This window comes from Botryllus schlosseri, chromosome 1 (genome assembly GCF_051294905.1).
Source record: "Botryllus schlosseri isolate E-star chromosome 1, Bs_hap1, whole genome shotgun sequence".
NCBI lineage: Eukaryota > Metazoa > Chordata > Ascidiacea > Stolidobranchia > Styelidae > Botryllus > Botryllus schlosseri.
The window spans coordinates 21,017,756-21,039,118 of NC_137236.1; the positions used below are offsets into that span (position 1 = coordinate 21,017,756).

General features: G+C 39.2%; 3 protein-coding genes across 3 annotated transcripts in view; all 3 read left to right on the plus strand.

Moving 5' to 3' along the window:
* Nucleotides 1–3,748, plus strand: part of LOC145444849 (uncharacterized) — a 29,646-nt gene extending 25,898 nt beyond the window's left edge. Inside the window, exons 5-6 of the mRNA XM_080322890.1 lie at nt 3,241–3,285; nt 3,353–3,748. Coding sequence (XP_080179016.1) covers nt 3,241–3,285; nt 3,353–3,625 — 318 coding nt within the window. The 3' untranslated portion in view covers nt 3,626–3,748. The remainder of the gene's footprint in view (nt 1–3,240; nt 3,286–3,352) is intronic.
* Nucleotides 3,749–3,830: 82 nt separating this feature from the next.
* LOC145441247 (uncharacterized) lies at nt 3,831–20,184 on the plus strand. Its single transcript, XM_080319072.1, has 5 exons — nt 3,831–3,896; nt 4,807–4,908; nt 6,347–6,508; nt 11,947–12,018; nt 19,882–20,184. The coding sequence occupies exons 1-5, from the start codon at nt 3,831–3,833 to the stop codon at nt 20,182–20,184; spliced, it is 705 nt and encodes a 234-aa protein (XP_080175198.1).
* On the plus strand, nt 15,609–19,055 carry LOC145444821 (uncharacterized). The gene is made up of 4 exons (XM_080322845.1): nt 15,609–15,829; nt 16,425–16,611; nt 18,292–18,360; nt 18,429–19,055. Exons 1-4 carry the CDS (start codon nt 15,680–15,682, stop codon nt 18,974–18,976), a joined length of 954 nt encoding a protein of 317 aa, XP_080178971.1. The 5' UTR covers nt 15,609–15,679; the 3' UTR covers nt 18,977–19,055.
* Nucleotides 20,185–21,363: the final 1,179 nt, after the last annotated feature.

Genomic DNA, 21,363 nt, shown 5'->3' on the forward strand with positions numbered 1-21,363 from the left:
CGTTAGATATCTTTGAATTCTCTCTCATAATAGTCACGAAAAACGTTTTTACGCCTGCTCATTTTTACTAATCAGATTTAGCCTTATTAGTAGCTAAAACTATGTGTGCAAGTGCAATATAATTTAGAAAAAAATTTCAATTATTAATAGCTTTACTACTTTTTAACCAATGTGTAGACTGCACTGCGCCTTTTTTCACTACGCCTTAAATGCGGCCTTCCCCACCGCTTGAGCTTATTCTGCTGTAGACTAAACAGCAGGAACTTGGTACTGCTGTTTACTGCTAAAATGACGTCCGCCGTGGTAGCTTGGTACAGACGAAACCAATCACGGCCCGAGCTTTCTCACCACTTGGAAGTCTAATCTTATGGTGTGTACGTCACGAGAGTTCCTTTCCTTTATGATATCATAAAATCTCGATACAAAAGCATAATTTATGAATATTATGCAACACAAATACCAGAGGAAAACGATCGAAGTTCTGTAGTGGTTGAAAATAAGACAAAATAAGGACGCAAGTCGAAAATAAGGACATTTCTTAGAAATAAGGACAGTCGAGTTTTCTAAGACGTGGGCCTTCAAAATAAGGACAAATCTTAGAAATAAGGACGGTATGGCAACCCTGGCTAAGAATCTGCCAAAAGAAACATACAATTGTAACGAACTAGTTTCATACTTTACATTTCTGCCATAAAAGTCAAAAAATCTCGTGAACCCAGAGCATCTTGCGTTGCTACCCTATAAAGCCAGATTCCCCCCTAAAAATCTCAAAATTCTCCCCAAGGGGGGAATTCCACCCCAGTTGGGAACCACTGTACTAGCTGATCACGGCCCGAATACTCAAATTTCCAACCTTTTTTAAGAATCGGCAAAACCTATTTTAATTTTGACGAATATATTTAAGATAACCAGCTTATAAAATCTCGTTAATGTTTCTAACGCATGTCCGACCATCAAACCCATGTTTAAATCATTTTGTTCTGTCTATAGCAGTGCTCTTCAACCGTTTTCGTCGTGGTACACCGTTTTACCGTTAGTTCGAAACTCGTACATAACACACCGATTCCTCATAGTAAGCGTAATCTATGGATGTTCAACCTTTATGCTATTCATACCGGTTATACATAGGGGCTACATATATAGCATAGGGACTCATTCCGGTGAGAGTGTCACATACTCCCGTGAAATTGGCTATTGGGAATCTCGCAGGAAAAGGCAACTGGAGTCCTTTTCTAGTCGCACAAGGCGCGAAAAAAAAAATCAACTGGAAAATCGATAATATCGATAGTCGATAATATCGGTTGTTTCATATATCACTGTCAAATATTTACCCAATTTCAGCTGACGTGATTAGAATAACTGGTATATGATGATGATGCATCCTCTTGTTTTTAATAATCCCTTTGTTGCATGTTGTTATTTTTGACCTCTCACCGGGATTGTGGGCATAGCGGAAATATATATTTGAATTGCCTAAACGTACCAGATAAACTTCATTCGTCAGACGCACCCGATTATGACTTGGAATTTATTTATCGGATGCATATTTTCCTCTGCGGTTCGCATTTGTGCGGTGAAGCTCTGATCACACTAATACAATAAAAACGAAAAATCCAAGTCTCTACCGGGGGTCCACTAATCATTTTCAGGGGACCGCAAAATCTCCGAATTTGCAAAATGGTTCAGAACCAAATTTGTATTTTTTTGAATTAGAGAAATCAAAAGCCAGTATTTCTTCATAACTGCTAAAACTTTAAGACTCACATAAACATAATGTCCGTCTAACTAATATGAAGTATTTTACTGCGCGCACTAATTTTAATTTTCAAATTCCTAATAGATTATTGATACAAACATATTTCGGTTTAAAGACGTTTTGTAGCGGCGCTGGATTATATTTGTTAGAAAAACAAACTATTCGGAGATATGCATAACCCCTATTCCAGAATAATTCAAGATGGGTAGGCAGATAGAAAAGACAAGGTTGGACGTTAAATGTTCCTTAAAATTATGTTTCTCAATTTGGTGCCATATTTGTTGCGATCATATCCAAAGTTGGCGGGAGCGATACCCGTTATTATCACACTCACCACCAACAATCTTCGAGGAAATGTATTTCCGAACTATCAAATTTCAGTTGGATATTTTCAAGACACGGCCGCGCTTTCAAGAAATGCAGCTACACGATTCATTTTGAACTAATAAAAGTCTTCCCAATTTCTATAAATAGTATGACGTTTATGGTTGCGGTCACGGTTATAAAGTCATATGCTCAAGTGCCGCATTATGTTGAATCGCATTCTCAATAGTCGACAATGACATATTCTATATCACGGCTCTTCAATCGGGTGTTTCGTACACCATGGGATGTATCAGACCCACATTAAAATGGTTCAATGACTAGCTATCACAATAAATAGGCACGTTTATGCCTCAGAACACGATGACTGGGTGTGCAATAGTACAGTGTTCATATCAGCTGTACGCAGTTTGTAAATTACAGTTCTTTCGTGATGTCAGAAGCAAATGCTTTTACAATCCTGATGGGACTTCAAAAATAACAACATGCAACAAAGTGTTTAATAAACCTTTAATATGTATTATCATTAATTTGGTACCGCGAATTTTCAAAGACACCCTCTACATCCGCTCTATCAGTTAATCCCACCACATGGGCTAAGAATGCATAAATATTTGACGGTATCATATGAAACAACCAATAGTATAGACGAGGTAGAAAAGGAGTCCAGGTGACATTTCCTAGCATTTATACTCACATTTCGGTGCATAGACATAGTAAGTTTCCGTACATCAGAAAACTTCTTTACGCAACGTATATCTCAATGAATCAGTGATGTCAAAGAACCCCATAATGGATATCCGCGGTGTCAAGTTTCCCATAGCCCATTTATCGTGAGTATATGATTTCGAGATGCGCCTTGACGATTATACGCCAGAGGGCGGTTGTATGTATGCTATAATTGCAATCGAAATACGGCCATGAATAGCAAAAAGGTTGATCACCCCTGTCTTAGGCTTAGCACGGAATGAGCGTGTTATGTGGACCAGGGGTGTACGAGATTCAAGTAAACGTTAAACGGGTGTACCACGACGACAAATGTTGAAGAGCACTGGTCTATATGTTGCCAAAAGCAGATTTCACTTGTAGTAAATAATTGATTGCCCCTTTACATTCTCTATTTCTTGCAATATGTTAATAATATAAATCTTTGTGTTAAGACGAAATCTGAATGGAATCGGAAGGGAAAACACAAGGGCTGGACAGTGAGAAAAACCTCATTACAATGACATGCTATTGCACAATATAACACTGAGTCTTACCTTTGTTTAGGAAATAAAGTCACTAAGCTTGAATGATCAGGACATGCAAGATATTTACGAAGAGATGCGGCGTATCGTACTATGCGAGTATTGGTCGACTAATCTGCAGAGCATCGAAAAATTAAGCTTGAAGTATTTGAACGTGAAGTTATTGGATGCATGGGAGCAGATTACAAAGATTACTGGACTTCAGTCGTATCTTCCATTATATCCGTTTCCTAATATAAATGACAGGGCGGATGAGGTCAGTTTATTTTCTGACTTCGACCATATGCATGCCTAATTGCTTAGTCAACAAATTGCTTGCAGCATATCAAAATAGGCAGTCTATGTGAAGCGTCTTGGCTCTCACCAGAGCAGATTTCAAAAGCGATGACTTGCATACCAATAAATTGGCGACGTAGTCCTCGCGATCCATTTAAACTATTCAAGTGATCGATCCTACTAATGCATTTCGGACTGCAATTTATTGCGATACATGTGCCATAATGGATTGGAGAAAGTCTCCTCAAAAGTTTTGCGAATACCTCTTTCCTTTTCATCAGCAATCTGACGTTGCTTAAGTGACGCGAGTAGATTTGTTCCCATTAATTCAGTGGTTTCCAACCTTTTTTCTCTCGTGCCCCCTTTGGCCGATATTTGAGCTAGAATTCCCCCCTATGAAAAAGTTGCCTGTTACTAAAAAAAATGTGCTTTTTAACACGTAACTATTTGTTGACTGAGCAATTATTGGCCAAACATATTCAGATATGTCCGAATTATGGCGAATGTGGACCGCACTAAACTTTGATAAAGTACAGTCAAATTTGACCTGTTTTTACCGGTCGGGTAGCCGCTGACCAAAAATAAATCACCAAGTCCGCTTGCTATGGACTTGAGTTGTTTCGATGAATTTGGTACGGTATGTTTTTCACGTTAGCTCATATGTTGGTTTAAAAAGTTAAACAATTTCACTAGCGACCTTCGGCTTGTCGTTATCCTGCTTAGTAGCAGTTTGCTCGAGAGGCTGTCGCGGACCCAACGAAAACATCTCGTGAGCCCCACTTTATCAGGGGGTGTAATAGCTACGAAAGGTATTTAAACATACACCTATCTTGTAATCCGCCAAAGAAACAATTATAAAGAACTAACTTAACAGTTCTATACCATAAAAATCTAAAGACCTAGTGAATCCAGTGTATATACCGATACAATGCCAAAGAAACAATTATAAAGAACTAACTTAACAGTTCTATACCATAAAAATCTAAAGACCTAGTGAATCCAGTGTATATACCGATACAATGCCAAAGCCACTTTTCCCCTTAAAAATTAAGCCAGAAAGAAAGCCAAAATTTCAAAATCACCCCAAGGGGGAATCCCCCCGGTTGGGAACCACTGCATTAAGTTGATGCGGTGACTTCCTTCAGAAATGAAAGATGAATGAAGGTCTTTGTTTGCCAAATAATTACCAATATTTCTTAGTTGAGGATACCAAGATATATTGACCTGGCGAATGAGGTTGTCGAAAGTTTCTGTAAATGTTTGACTGAAGATCAGGCCGAAGCAAAATTTCAAGCTGGCGAGGTATGTCTAGTAGTTTTTCTCGAACCATTAATTTTTCTAGGCTTTACTGTCATCGACGTAATATAATATCTCAGAGAATTCACAGATATATCTACTAAACTTCTCAGCAGGTTATGAAAACCGGCTGTTCGGATATAAGGCTCTATAAACGATATACTAAGACTGGAGATTTCAAATTTTTATTATCGCGGGAATTCTCACGTATCGCGTTATTTGCGATCAGATTCACAATTTCTAATTTGAATCTGAACCACGTTGTGCACAGTCATCCACAGCGCAATATAGATAGCTCGAGCCGTATCCAATCTGTGAGTATTTCTACAGCCGAGATACAAACCGGGTCGTTTACGGCCCTGTGTAACCCTTGTATATCGTCGCCGTGATATTAAAGTGTAGTCCATATGACAAATTTTGAGAAAATTATCTTTATGTATAGTTTTCATGCTCGTTCGGACATAGCTTGGCCGTGATTAACTTTGAAACAGTGTGAAAAACAAAAACATGACCTGGATATAGGTAAAACTATGAAAATCAAACAAGAAACCTGATTTTCTATCAATTGTAAAAATGGTTTTCGAAATTAGTAAAAATGGACATAAGCTACTTTAATGCCACCGCGACGATTTACTCTTGTCACAACCGGATGCAATCGTGTAATAAGCTATGTGTCTGCTAGTGCTGATTCTACAATAACTACGTCGAACTTCATTGGATACTAGAAATTGAAATGCTACTTGAAGGTACAGAACTTCAATATTCGATTGAATAGTATATTCATATTGAAATGAACCCACATATTTTCGGCTGACTCTCGTCAGGGTAATCATCAGCAACTAGTAGAGAATTGGAAAGAACTTTGTATATCAACATCCGTATCACAAAATATGACTCATCAGCATGAAATTTCGAATGAGAGGGCGTTCAATGTACTACTTTCAGGTGGTACACGAACTCCTTTTGTTTACAGAGTTTGGGTTGGTGTATTTTGACTTTAATGATATTGAGCGCTCTCTCATTCGAAATTCCATGCTGATGACGTCATAATTTTGGACACGATTAATGATATACATTGTTATTTCCAATTCACGACTACTTGCTGAAGAATACCCCTGACGAGTGTCAGCCGAGAATATCCAGGTTTATTTCAATATGAACATACTAGTCAATTGTATGTAGAAATACAAGTATAAGAAAAAATAGTCATTGATAGTTACTATGGATTGATACTGTTGCGTCGCAAACAAAGTAGAAATTATTTCACGGTGCGCCGACGACAATCCAAGAGGAAATCCAGTCGCGATATTGGTGTGCATTGCAATTCTTTGATTCCGCCGTATTCTCGTACAATAGAGTGGTCATGTCCGTGTCACTGGAAAAAAAAAGTTGTTCCATGATAGAAAATGACAAATCGGGTGATGAATTTTCATTATATTTCCAGGAGAATGAAGAGTTCTGCAGAGATTACGCGGATAAATATTTGACAATGCACTTTGACTTTCTAAATAAGATATTCCCGGATCTTACCAAAGAATATTATCACCTTGAAAGCTTACTGCAAGAGACTGAAAAAAGCATTGTATTAATGCGTAAAAAAATTCAGGTATATATGTTAGCGAGTGGTGTGAGCGATAAGTCCTGACTTGGTTTATGCAGTACATTTATGTAACATACGCCAATAAATATTGGCATGGAAATGCAGAAGTTCATTATCTTTTCAAATGTTTGGAATAATACGAATATATTGCGACCCTCTCCAAACACAACACAAGCTAGATCTTTATTCGACGTCCGATAAAACCAAATGCAAAGCTAAACGTACAATGAGTTATTATTATTATACACAACCGTGGTGCATTTAGCCTGTTTAAGGTTTTGTGCTCCAAGAAAAACCAATTTTTTGTACAGTATAATGAATGCATTTATTCGTGTCTTCAAGTTTCCTGCACTCTCTCAGGCACTCTCTGTAACGCGCGATTCATCATCGTTTCTTTTGGTGCCGAATTTTAGCTCGGCGCACTGTGATTGGTCCTTTTAAGTCACTGCGATTGCGGTGAGGTCGGCGATAAGGAACGCATAAAACCTCCGACACGTAGAAGTAAGTCCGAACCGTGATGCCAACCACTGCCATTGGTGTCGTGACGGAGTCACATATGATACAGGTATTAAAAACGTCAATGTCAAGTGATTCTTCGAATCGCCCAACTTATTTTATGTAGCCCAACTGAATTTTGATTTGATATAGTTATCATTGGTTACCTAACTGAATGGTTGGTTATTATTTCGTGTTCCATGTTGCTGTTTGTATATTTATGCTCGGCTGCGCGAAAGTCGATGAAAAATAATATCATAAAAGATCTATCGTTCTCTCCGTGTTAATGCAATTATTTTTCTGGTGAGATGGAAGAATGAATTTCGCGATTCATTACTGATATATCAAAAAATTACATGCCTGGACGAATCTTTATCCATACAAGACATGAAAGCCTTTTCCGCACAGCCGCTATACTGGGGGTTGGTACATAACAAGGTATTGAAGCACAAGTCATAGCCTCATTTTAATGTTCTTATCTCCGTGTATGCCCAATATTTAATTAAGCTGCCGAACCAACAAACTAATATTAACCAATGAAATATATTACCTATTTACGGTGCAGTTGAGCCTGCTAATACTGTTATATACCGCAATGGAATTATTGTTTCATTACCATGACATACTTGTACATTACATACCAAAATACTGTTCTATACCATGGCACAGCACAATAGTTGACAACTAATTATTCATAAAGCGATCCCAATTAATTGAAAGATTAAATCGGCATTTACATGTGACCATATTTGATTACCCGAAATATGGAACATATTTCAAGTAATGTTTAAACTATTATAAGAGTTAGCACATTTGAATAATACATTAATATTTATTCCCGAAGCTTCTCGCCTGACTCTCGTCAGGGGATATCGTCAGCAATAAATAAATCATCAAGTTCGCATGCGATGGCTTTTACTAGAATAATAGAATGTCGTATGTTTTAGACGTTAGCTTAGATCAGTGGTTCTCAACCTTTTTGACCTCGCGGCATCCTATGGAAATGAAAAATAGTTCACGGCACACCATCACAGTTGTTCTGAACTTTTTTGGCTTACGCCACCTGCAAACTACCAGAATACCTAGTAGCGCCAAGTGGTAACGCCGACTAATGGGACCACCTCTGCAGTGAATCCAAAATGTTTCTGTGCATCCATTATTTTGAGATAAACTTTTCCATTTTACTATTTCTAAAAGTCGCCGTTTTCCTCGGGCCAGAATATCGTTCATTCGTGATTACAACAAACAAGGCGCATTCAGGCGAAAGTAAAGGGGGTCATTTTGATATACGACTTCACAGACACTTCGGGCTGCCCTTAGATACCATTTCATACGAATTGTTTGACGATACATCTGCCAAATGCTGCGTTGGGTTGAAGAGGTCAACACGATCGCCGTTAACGAATTAGTGCGGAGCGCGTATCGACAAATTGCCTGGTCCGACTCGGATCCGGTTTTCAATTCTCTGGTCCGGTTACGGCCGTATCAGGAAAAAGTACTGATCTGGGTCCGGCTCCGGATCCGGCCGGAAATCCGGCCCTACACGGTATGGTGGTTCCGTGAATTTATAAATACGGCTCATTATTTACGCACTTGCTTCGCGGTTACTTTCGTGTGGTTGGTTGCAGTGATGAGCATCGGGGCGGAGTCGGAGTGTATTCGGACGAGATTTTTGCCGATTTTGTGACACTCAGAGCGGAGTCGGAGATTACTACAGATTTTGTTTCGGATATTTTCGGAGTGATGTAACTTTTCCCCATATATCTTTGAATAGCTCTGACCTGAAGTGACTATTGATTACAAACCAAAACACAGATAGTTGACACCTTGTATTATGACGGGTAACATGCCAAAATGTTTGCCAAGGATCCGAGTGAATAAAGAACAGCCATCTGCACTGCAATTGGGGACTGGGGAGTAGACAATACTCTAAGGCCAGCCATATTATCACATTTATTTAGTAAAACACATCACCAAGTGTACCATGCCTGCCACTCCAATGATGAGCTATCTTAACCCATTGATCTAGCAAGGCATTTTCGTGGAGCAGTGTCTGTAGTTCACAAAATTGAAGGCGCCCAATATCATTCGCAGAGCATCATTATTGCTTTCTGCCTTGAGAGGCAGTTTGTATACCTGCAGTCTTTGAATCCATAGCCTACCTCTACCGATATGGATACTTCGTATACTTGACGAGATTCTTCGGATTATCTCGGAGTATGGGATTGAGCACTTCGAAGTTGGAGGGAGAATTCCTCCGAGACTATAAAGTTGCCGCAGGGATTCGGATTCTCAAAAAGCACTATCCGCTCATCTCGGTTTGGTTGGTAGTTATTTAGTTACACAAGTCATGCCTATCCATAAAGATTCTGGCAGTATCGAAAAAGTACTGATCCGGCTCCGGCCGTATCAAAAAAGTACTCATCTAGCTACGGCCAAAATTGAAAAAAAAAAATCGGGCCGGATATCCTCACTATAACGAATACCGAGGCGTATAGGGGTAGGCTATACCAGGCTATAAAATGCATTTGCACGCAGATCGTGTAGCACGCGTGATGATAGGCATGCCTCAATACTGGCAGCCACGCGCAGTTCAATTATATTTCCAACAAACCAATATTACAACCTCAGGCGATGAGGTTTGTAAACTGATATAATTTGATAAACCTTACTTCTGAACTCTCATATTCGTCGACAGTAACGCAGCGTTGTGCTACAAGCCTATACATTTTCGCGGAAGTGTCGGCACGATACAAACTTCCCATCGGGCTCGATTTCTATAATTATTGATCGTTTGCTATAGCCTAGAATTATTTTTTGCATAATTTCAAAATTCCGGAGAAATCGCTCGCGGCACACTTGCGACACGTAAATGGCACACCGGTTGAAAACCACTGGCTTAGATGTTGGCGTAAAAAGGGTAAACATTTTTATCACGGCCGTTTGGTGCTGAATTCGTCATGAATTTTCCCTGTTTTGTAGCAACTTGGTGAGTTATGCACAATTGCGGTGAAATATCGCAATTTAAAGTACGCATAATGATCGATTTTAATGAGTTTCAAATAAAGAGTTGATTTCATAAACACGAAAACTTAGTAATTTGATTCAGCGTTCACCCACTGTTAACGCGACTGTTGGGATCCACTGATTCCAGCTTAACATAGTCATGTATAGTTCAAACCGGAATTAGTCATCGAACAACTAAATTTGACATAGTCGAAAGTTGATTGCATTGACACCCAAAAGTAGAGTTGAGGTATAAATGATCAAGTCTCATATGTGATTCAAATCTAACACGACATTGTTTTATGTCTGTATAATTGTAGAGTCCAGATCGGGTTCTATCTCCTAATTTTTTTCAATCGGAAAAATGTCTACAAACATTGCAGTGTGACTTAATTGGAAGTAATGATGGAAATCGTACCAGTGAATTAACACAGACTATAGGCAAAAAATTGTATGTAGCATCGCACAGACTCGCCGGTGCGTTACGGAGATTGCAAGTTGCTATTTTGGTGAAAATCACGGAGATTGCAAGTTGCTATTTTGGTGAAAATCATAAGTTAAAATACAGGTTATCAATCGAATGCTATTGTTGGTTGCGTACTAGAAAAATTCAGTGCTTTGTCAGTAATAAATTGAGTATGGTAAGTGGTGGCGACCATATTTTGGGTCGCGACTGACAGATTGCCGACCACTAGCATAGCGGACCATACTACGCTATGGGTACTAGTACACATTGCAGGTTATTTGTTTGCATCATTGCGTAAATACCAATATCGAATAGCCAGTAAACTTCAACCAAAAAGCAAAAAAGAATTATTTTTGAACAACCCTAAAATATGGCTCTAATCATTCCATAATGCCTATAGACTTTTTCATTTATGCCCAAACTGACAAAAATGTTATTTCTGATTTTCAAATCGATTGCATACCTCAGAAAATCATTCAATTACAGATCTCAGTTCAAATCTCAAATTCTGGATTTGACTCACCCTCACTGGTCGAGATATTTTTAAGACAGCAAAGATGAGCAGCCCGCCTACGAATGGACATCTTTTCTCATGTGTATAATAAAAAAGCGAAAGATATCCGATCGTTATCGCGTTTTGTTGTTTCACATTCCTTATCGTAACTCCAACTCTGCAAACGGCCAACAAGAGTCTTAAAACTGTAGACATTGAAAATGTAGCATTCATAATTATATGTAAACTTTTTGATCTTGAAAATGATTTTCTGCTTTTCGCGTGGATTATCATCACGCTATATCGATTATGACTTATGTATCAATATCATTAAAATAAGCTTCTCGGGGCTATGTTACGCCAAGTCAACCTCCAACATGCATTTTAACTTGATTAAATCTGGTTTTCCTTGATTACAGATACATACATAAATTGTTTCCTAGTGATGTTGAGGGTAATGAGTTTGATTACGGACTAAGTGGGGAAATATTGACGATCTTTATTGATTATAGTGATGTAAAACTGGATACTGATATCAAATCTAATGAGACGTTACTTTTGTTTTATCTAATTTTGTCGATGGTACCTACATATTACTGGTGGCAGTGATTCATAAAAAATCCCCCATATACTTTACGGTCAGGTTTCGATGAGTTTGTGAATGGAATCGATGCAGCAGTGCTGTTTAAATACATAATTATATGGAATATATTTATAAGTAAAACGCCGTATAATTTCCATCCATCCAAAATAAAATAATGACTGAGATATAGGTCAACTGAGAAAGTATGGAAAATGTATCAAACATTGTATGCAACAATAAGGCTAAGTTATGTAAAGTTGTAAGTATGGTAGGGAACGAGTGAAGCGGATTTCGAATATGGAAATTTCCTTTTCTCATACCATACCAAACTATGTCGTGGACAAGACCAAAGTATAATTAAAGAACATTCATTCATTTACCTGTGATATAATTTTCCACAGGTAGACATCGTGGCAAAGCTCTCAATTGTCATGCGGCAAATTGTTTCGGCTATCGTGCAAGAATTAAATAAGGTGAGAGAACATTTCAGTTAATGTTTGATTGATGGAATTTCACGTAATCGTCAAGGGCTGCCGATCCCTTTGATGTCACAGCAATAAATTTCTCATAAACCTGAAGTACCGGGTATATGCGAATTACTAATATATATCGTCGGGTCAGGTGTGTATTTATGATGAGGCATCTACGAAACTAATATCAGGTCAACAGATTCAGAAGGCTGCCATGTCATAGATTGCAAGCGCTCGTTGGAGGTGAGGCCTATAACGCAGAGCGAATGTTTGTAGTTGTATAATTGTGTATCTGACTCCAAGATGTATTATTGACTCCAGGAGGTTGCGGTTACGATTCGCTGCGTGTTCCCTTGCGTTCGACGACCGGCGTAACCACGCCGTACGGCCTTGTTGGCTGACGTACCACGAAGCCTGTCTCTTGCACACGAATTCGCTGGATCACACTGACGAATATATTTTTGTTTCTGTCTCCACGACTTGTAATTTTATTGCCAATCACGTACGGCCCAAAATGCTATATATCACCTCCCAATCAGCGAAATACTTATGAATGTCTATCGACTTCCGAATCAGCTAATAATCATGAATGTATGTCGACTTGCGAATCAGCTAATAATCACCAATGAATGAATCAATGTCTCTAAAATGGCGTTATACCAAGATATTTCGTTAAAAGTTCCCCCTTCCTACCAAAAGAACTTGGGTGTAAAAAAAACGAATATATTGGTAAATATCTCATACCTAGGGTTATACAACATATGGACTGGGGCTAATCATAGGGACTGAAGCTAATCCTAGGGATTGGAGACAGGAAACGATTTTATATACAGGGGCAAAAGTAAACTAATGAAACGAAATACCATCCAAGCGTGGCATTCGGACACCCTATTTTACATTACCATCTCGGAACGACTCGCAATATCATCGTTCCGTCCTACTGGCAACTGAAACTCAGATCAACAATAGTTAGCGTTCTAACAAAACCAAAGAAATAAAATACATAATTCAACCAGCACAAAAGCGTTACAACCGTGACATTAACAGTCACTACGCATGCAACAACAGTATTATATCATCAATACAATAAAATACATAATAATTAGCCCAAACTTGATACCATAGAGACATTCAAGATCTCATTGCTTGCAAAACATACCACCATTAAACACAATTGCAGAACTAAAATATCAATAGCACAAAAGCGGGGCAGCGGATACATTAAAGGTATCTTCGCATTCAAACCACAAAGTAATGAAACTGAATAATAAAGATAAACACGATGGAACATATACAATGTAATTCATAGACGAAACCAGTCTATATGCGCTGACGAATACCATCTACGTGTATGCAAGGTCTACACCATAATTCATCCAGCAATCATGCTTCAAAACCCACAGAACCTGCTATTCCTTGTCATTTACTTACTTCTACTTTCTCATCATTACTGTTAACCCGTCCAGCGGGAACAGCAATCATTCCTACCAAATCCGTGTTGTTCGCACCGCGTCTACGTAACAACAGAGGGCTTATGGCAATCCAACAACCATTCTACAGTGACCATCCCAAATATGACGCACCGTTCCGTGACCACAACCGAGCCTACACGAGACTAACATTTTGATGTCAGCATTTATTACTACAACGCATACTTCAGCAATGAGCTTCGGTGACCCCACCTTACATTCTACAACGGGGAGTCACAACATGATGCAGCAATCCTGCATTTACATTATATATCAATGCACAAAGCACGCTTTTCACTACGCATATCTTTACTTAAGGCGATTCGACGATCGATGATGCAGCAATCCTGCATTTACACAGCGTATTAATGCACAAGGCACAATTTTCCATCACGCGTATCTCTATTCTACGCGATTTACTGCAACACATAATCATTCAAATGTCTTGGTCTAACAATTCGTCTCCCTCTGGACGTATATCTTGGGCTTGACTCGTTGAGAGTTCTGCAATCACGAGATATTTGGGTCTTAGCGTTATCGCGCACGTGGGATTCACGCCTACAAATTACGCGATCAACATCAACAGGTAAGCAATCAGATACACGCTCTCGAGACGCATCACTAACACTACTCGGACCGTTGCTATCGCTGTCATCACTACTAGACGAAAATATACATACGTCACCCTGGGTTACCGCGGAGTTTAGTACCACTTTGTCCGCATCAACGGGCGGAAACTGCCGAACGAAATCGTCGAGCACGTCGTTATCTACATCAAATGGCGGAAAGTAACATCAGTCTGTTTATGCAGACTACTGAAATACAATCAACAGCATTAGGCGATCACAAAAGACACAAACATCACTTAATACCTCAAAACAACACATACACGATATTACGGCAACATTACAGGATACATTACATTGGGCATTCAGAAAACCGATAATATCACTCGCACACGAACTAATTAGCAAGATACTGTTATGGGTATAAAAAAAATTCGAATATTCACCTGCAATCATTTTATTTTAAATTGATATGAAACTTCCTAATTCATATCACGAAGCATTTAACATTGGTATATACCAACAGAACGAGAGTGTGCCCTATTTATTGTATTACATGCAAAGCAATGTTTGTAAATATCATGCACTACCGCGGTGCATATTTTCTCAATGATATACTCAACATAAGGGTATCGTCGTACGGCAGAGGCCTAATATCTCTTCATAAGGCTTGCAATATATCATTATTCATCACACATACATATCAAGCTATTCAGCTATTGGATGCATCATGGCATCGAATAAATAGGGTAGCCTTCATGCTACGGGTTTACCCGCACACTTCTCTAATCAAAACATTATGCTATATAAGCACCTGCGTCCTACCGCTGTCAACAGCGTAGGATTTGACTCGCAGGAAATGCGACCCTTACCTGGGTTTAGAAACCAATGATTGCAAGTTACTTTACTAAACTACACTTTGTTAATATCCCAATAACAGCAACCAACTAACGTCGTAGTGCAAGAAAATAAAATCGATCTACCTTTCATTTTTCTAATCCGTGTGATGCATGATTGGAGCACCACCGTCCGCAAATCTGCTTAACTTCTGCGCTTTCCGACCGATTTCTGACACTGCATACGTTGTCTTCTCTCTGGCGTATTGATCGTCAAAAGCACAACTCCACTGCATTTCTTCTGGTTGGTCTTTCTCGCCGTCGTGCAGGGCGAATCTTCGTTGTCAATTCTTCTTGCGAGAACGTCGCGATGACTTTTGTTAATTTCTTCGTGCGAGAACGTCGCGATGACTTTTGTTAATTTCTTCGTGCGAGAACGTCGCGATGTATGTCCTCGTCACTAGGGTTCTGGTAAATATCAGGCTGATTTAAATCAGTGTGATTTAAATCATGATTTTTCCTTTGATTTTTGATTTTAATTTTACCGTTTTGATATAAATGATTTTTTGGTTTTTATTTTTTATTTTTAAAAAGACGCGTGAATATATTTTTTGGACAACCAATGTATATTGACACAACCCGGACATCGTTTTTCGTCACCGGTACCGGCACGGTTTAGCGAATCGAGGGCAAGGCGGGAACAAGTGCTCGCAATAGGCGGTGACGGTGATCAGCCAGTTCTTGAGCTTTGTTGTGGATTCGGTGTGTCCGTGGTGCTGCTGTTTACAAGGCGATGGTGGGAGGGCGAAAACGAAACTCAATCTGGAGTATATATCGGGAGATTCCCGCATCTCTAATGCCAAAGCGATGCAAAAGAGCTGTTTGCATTTATTGCGGTGCTGATATGATGGGTCAAGTAAGCAGAATGAAAACTCATACGCAGGTAAGATACCATGTTACTGTATTATGAGTGAATCCAATTCATGTAATCGCTTGAATACTGTATGTGCATGGTAATACGTTGACAGGGTATGGGCGCAGCACTGCTACCGAATTCTCTTTGCATATCTAAAAACCCTTGCTTATGCTTGATGTGGTAATATCTGATCTGTAACGCGTCAACCGAAAGATACTTAGCACATAGTCCTAGACAACATCTTTTGAGCCTACTTCCTCATCCACAACTACAAGATTATCAATAGCTAGTGTTCCCCATGAACATGTCTCAGCTTATGGCGTCAATAATTATAGGGTTATGATGTTACGTATCATGCAATTATGGCTGGGGTATTGTAGATAGCATAGGTTTGGGGCTAGGGTAAGGTTTGGTAGTCTTCGGGGCAACGGGTATGGGTGATGAATGATCGCACTATACCGTAGTGATGAATCAATATTAATATCGGCAACCGTGGTTTGTCATGGTCATGCTGTGTATAAGAAAGTACACGCTCCCTTGACGGCTTGAACCTTCTCAGTCATGGAGTCTAATAAATCAAGTGTGGATTATTGTATCAGATTTATGTTGAATATATCTCTAGACTTGCAAGAAGACGCCTCAGAAGTTGAGGTCAGAGTTCCAAGAATCTGATGAAGGCCCAGGCTCTAGTAATGCGCTGCAGCAAGATTTTTCTGGACAGAAGACTATAACCAACTATGTGACTAGACCCTTGACGAAGAACCAAGAATATTCCAGTTACGAGTCGCTTGTTCTGTCATTTATCTCAGGTATTCATGCATTTGGACATTCATTTTTTAGTGATAATATCCCGCATCATGTTTTATGTTACACAGGAAATATACCTTGGAATCAGCTAAACAACGAGCATTTCAGACGATTTTGTCATTCGTTGCGACCAGATTTTTATTTGCCGAGCGTAGAACAGGCATCCGGCTCCATACTATGTGGTCTCAACTCAAAAGTATCCACTGCAATTGAACAATTTGTCAATAATGCTCATACTCTGACGATTGTTAGTGACACATGGACAAGTAGTTCCAGTCAAAAGTATGTTGCATAATATGCATGCCTGTCTGATAGCAAATCTCATCTAGGTAAAATAAAACATGCTCAAATTCTATTTTGCAGCTTTTCAAGTTGGATCATTGTTAATGAGTTGGGTTCAAAGAAACTGTTAGCGGTTGAACCCTCTGATCCAACCAAACGAAGTGAAGACATTGTGCAAGATGTCATTCAAAAAGCAAAGAACTGCTTGGAATGAAATCCAATGGAAAACTATTGCTCAACTTTGTGTCTGATAGCGCCAGCGCTTATGTGAAAGCGAGACGATTGCTCGTGCAGGTATGTCTGTATCATTTGGTTTTAATAGTAATCATTGTTTTTGGAGTTAGTATAACCATGAGATTTGTTTTTCAGAATTCTGAATCGGGCATAACCTTGACAGGTGCATGTCTGGCTCACCAGTCGAATCTTCTCGTTAAAGACCTGATGGGCATCAGTCGTGTGTGGAATATAGTTGAAAAGGTGATCACTGTTGCATCTTTCATCCGACGATCTGTTGCTCTCCGTAGCTCAATCTCTCGATATATGGGCCGGGAAAAGATCCCCATGTGGTTACCTAGCGAGACAAGATGGTATTCCTTCTCTGAAACATTGAAGCATGTCATAAATGTTGAAACAGCTATTCAAGTAAGTAATTCATAGATTTCTGTGACATTTGCATGAAGTCATCTTATTTTGAAGGTTGTGTTTGTTCAAGAAACGTCGAAACCGCACTTGAATACAGCGAGTGCATGTACTGTCCGAACAATCATCAATGATAAGAAATTTTGGGAAGATACTAAAGCGATCTATGGTCTACTCAAGCCATATTATGTCATTACTGGTTAGTTGCTGAAAAACTTCATATTGAGGCAGTTGAACAACACTCTGAGCAAAAAAGTAACGAGACGTCTGTTCGACACTGGCAATCATAACTATGCTACTTCATTCAAATTATATTGTAAATAATTTGCATTCCTTGATGATAAACTGATATTACCGCTACACCACAATACATGATCAATTTGAACATCTTGATTCTTAATGGAAACAACAAGGACTGTAGTTCTTTTTACTCCCCAACATTTAACTAAGAGTTAAACAGGTGATATGTTTGAATCGTAAATCTTGCATTTTTACAGCCATCTCAGAATTGGACAATACTTCCGCTGGGCTAATCCTATCAGGCTGGATTAGGCTCAAGCTTGAGATAAAAAAGACTACCGCTCTGGATGCTGATGAGAAGAGTCTGGTTTTATCAAAGATGCAGCGAAGAACAGAAAACTATGTCGAGGACCATCATCTAGTGGCCTGGGTTCTAGATCCCCGAGTTAGAGGCTGTGGCTTGAACATGACTGGCAAAAGGCTAGTTCGGGATCTGGCCAAAAAAATATTTTCAAAAATAGAACCAAGCTTCAATGATGAATCTGCTTCTAACCTCATCAAACACTGGTTCGACTATGATTGTAAAGAAGGTGAGTCTACCAGTGCACACTGCACACCTATCACTGCACGTTTCTGATATTACCCTGATTTTTTTTAGGAGTTTTTGATGCAGAATCCACTATCTGGGTACCGTTTTTAACGGCACGGCCGGCATTATTCTGGAAGGATTTAGCTGTTGTTTCTCCGGAACTTTCAAAACTCGCCAGGACTGTTCTTTCGTGCGTTCCACATGCTGCGTCTTGTGAGAGGCTTTGGTCATCTGCGGCAGCAACTGCAACCAAGAGTCGCAATCGCCTAACACAAACAAATCTTGAAGTTATGCTTCTAGTGAAAGATCACTTCATGGATACTGACTCTGGAACTGGCAAAGTGGAAAAGGCGATGAGAAAAATCAACGCCTTGCTGGCAGAGACCACTCCAGACATCAACAGCTATGCTCATGATGAAGATGCTACTGAAGATGCAACCGTTACGGATGCTGCTGATTTGACGCAACATGTCGGATTGGTACTAGAACAGATATCGGACAATCCTAGCCACCAACATTTCTCTGCTGGGTTGAATATTTTCCAGTACGCAGATGAAGATTCAGAGCCTCGAATTATTCAGTTGATGAGATTTGCCGCAGCACCTTCATTTAGATGATTTTCAATCGTCTCAAACTCATTGTTGTTGTTGTTTCAGTTGTTCTAAGTAAAAATAGTAATAAAAATCAAAAAAATCATGGTTTTTATTATGGATCGATTTTATCGCTTCGAATCAGAGGCAAATTGATATTTACCGGAACCCTACTCGTCACTGATTGCTGATTGATCCTTCTTACCGTCGTTCAAGGCGAATTCTTATCTTGATTGTCTTCGGTCGGCCGGTCGGTCTTGATTAATTGAACGTCGGAAGGTCAACCATATAACGCAGAGCGAATGTTTGTAGTTGTATAATTGTGTATCTGACTCCAAGATGTATTATTGACTCCAGAAGGTTGCGGTTACGATTCGCTGCGTGTTCCCTTGCGTTCGGCGACCGGCGTAACCACGCCGTACGGCCTTGTTGGCTGACGTACCACGAAGCCTGTCTCTTGCACACGAATTCGATGGATCACACTGACGAATATATTTTTGTTTCTGTCTCCACGACTTGTAACTTTATTGAATCACGTACGGCCCAAAATGCTATATATCACCTCCCAATCAGCGAAATACTTATGAATGTCTATCGACTTCCGAATCAGCTAATAATCATGAATGTATGTCGACTTGCGAATCAGCTAATAATCACCAATGAATGAATCAATGTCTCTAAAATGGCGTTATACCAATATATTTCGTTAAAAGGCCCATGTAAAGCTCGTATTACATATTGAAACTGAAGCAAATGTATAATTATTGTGGTGGTCTTCTCTGATGGTACATTTAATTTCGGATACCCCAACGGCAAAAACAAACAACACTATATGCATTTCCCGCCCCAAGCAGATCATATGGACGACGCGTGCATCAAATTAATTACACTAACAGTTGCACGCAATCTATTACATAATTCATATTTCTCAGCAAGTGGCTGTGGACCATTATGAACGTGAAGTACTCGGATCCGAGTATGTGAGACGGTGTGATGACGGATATAAGATGATGTACGAAAAATGCATTGGTGGTTGCGAAATCCAAGAGATTAAAGCCTCGGTATACAAAGAAGCAGAGGTACAAAAACACCAGGAAGACCTTCTTAAGCGAAATGAAGATAACAAGGATAACACAATTTTCCCTGAAAGAAGGAATATTACCCGTGAAACCAGGAATATTTTTCAACGTATTTTACGCTATTTCATATCATTGTTCCGACCTCGACAGCAATAATGTAAATTGTGTATAAACTGAAGTTCGACATATTTTAGAGTCCGAGATTTTGTTGGTTATAGGTGATTGATTATGCTCTTCGCCAGTAATATATATTCACATTAAATCATGATACAATTGTATATTCGATAAGTACAACAAATATTGGCCATTTTGTTCATGGATGATTGTTAAAAACTTGATTTCACTAACTTGATTGAGACAGCACTAGAAGTAGCTGTTGTTACATTGTAAATAAATTGGTATCGAATAGACTTGGAGCTTATTTCAATACGGCAAAAACATTTTTAGTATTTGTCGGTGTGACATGTTTAACTCGGGTGTTACAAGAATCGGGAAATCTGTCAGGTACACTTGATTAGATTTGAAGCATTATGAAGATATATTTAAAGCCAGCAGTTTTTAGACATCGACGAAACGCTAACAGAGGAGAATGAATGCGATACACAGGATAACATGTAATATTTTTTTTTATATCAGAATATCGATGTATCATACGACCACCATACGAACACATTATGAATGTGACGCTCTGACTTCATTTACCGATACTAACGATTGAAAGAGAATATGTCTTCTAATTACCGAGACCAGCTGGCTAGCTCAAATGCATGAAATATGGAAATGATATCGTGGCGATATCATACCTTAAAAGTAGTATCGTTATCGGCTATTTGCGGTAAAATATTTCGGAAATTTTCGTGATGTCACTTCATGGTTAGTCATAAGTCAGAAAAGTATAATACGTGACTGCTACACTGTGAATTTTGATATATGTGATATAGTAGACAGGTGTTCAGACCAGTGATGAGCATCGGAGCGGAATCGGAGCAGAATCGGAGCGGAGTTTCGCCAATTTTTTATACTCGGAGTGGATTCGGAGTTTACTACAGATGTTTTTCCGGAGTTTTTTGGAGTGTTGTAAGTTTTGACCCCGATATCTTTCGGTAGCTCTGACCAAAAGACACGATTGATTACAAACCAAAACACAGACAGTTGACACCTTGTAAAGCTGTAATATGACGGGTAACATGCAAAAATGATTGCTAAGTGCATAAACACCAGCCAACTGCAATTGGGGACCGGAGAGTAACCTAGTGATCTAGCAAGGCATTTTCGTTGAGCAGTGTCTGTAGTTCACAAAATTGAAGGCGCCCAATATCATTCGCAGTGCATCAT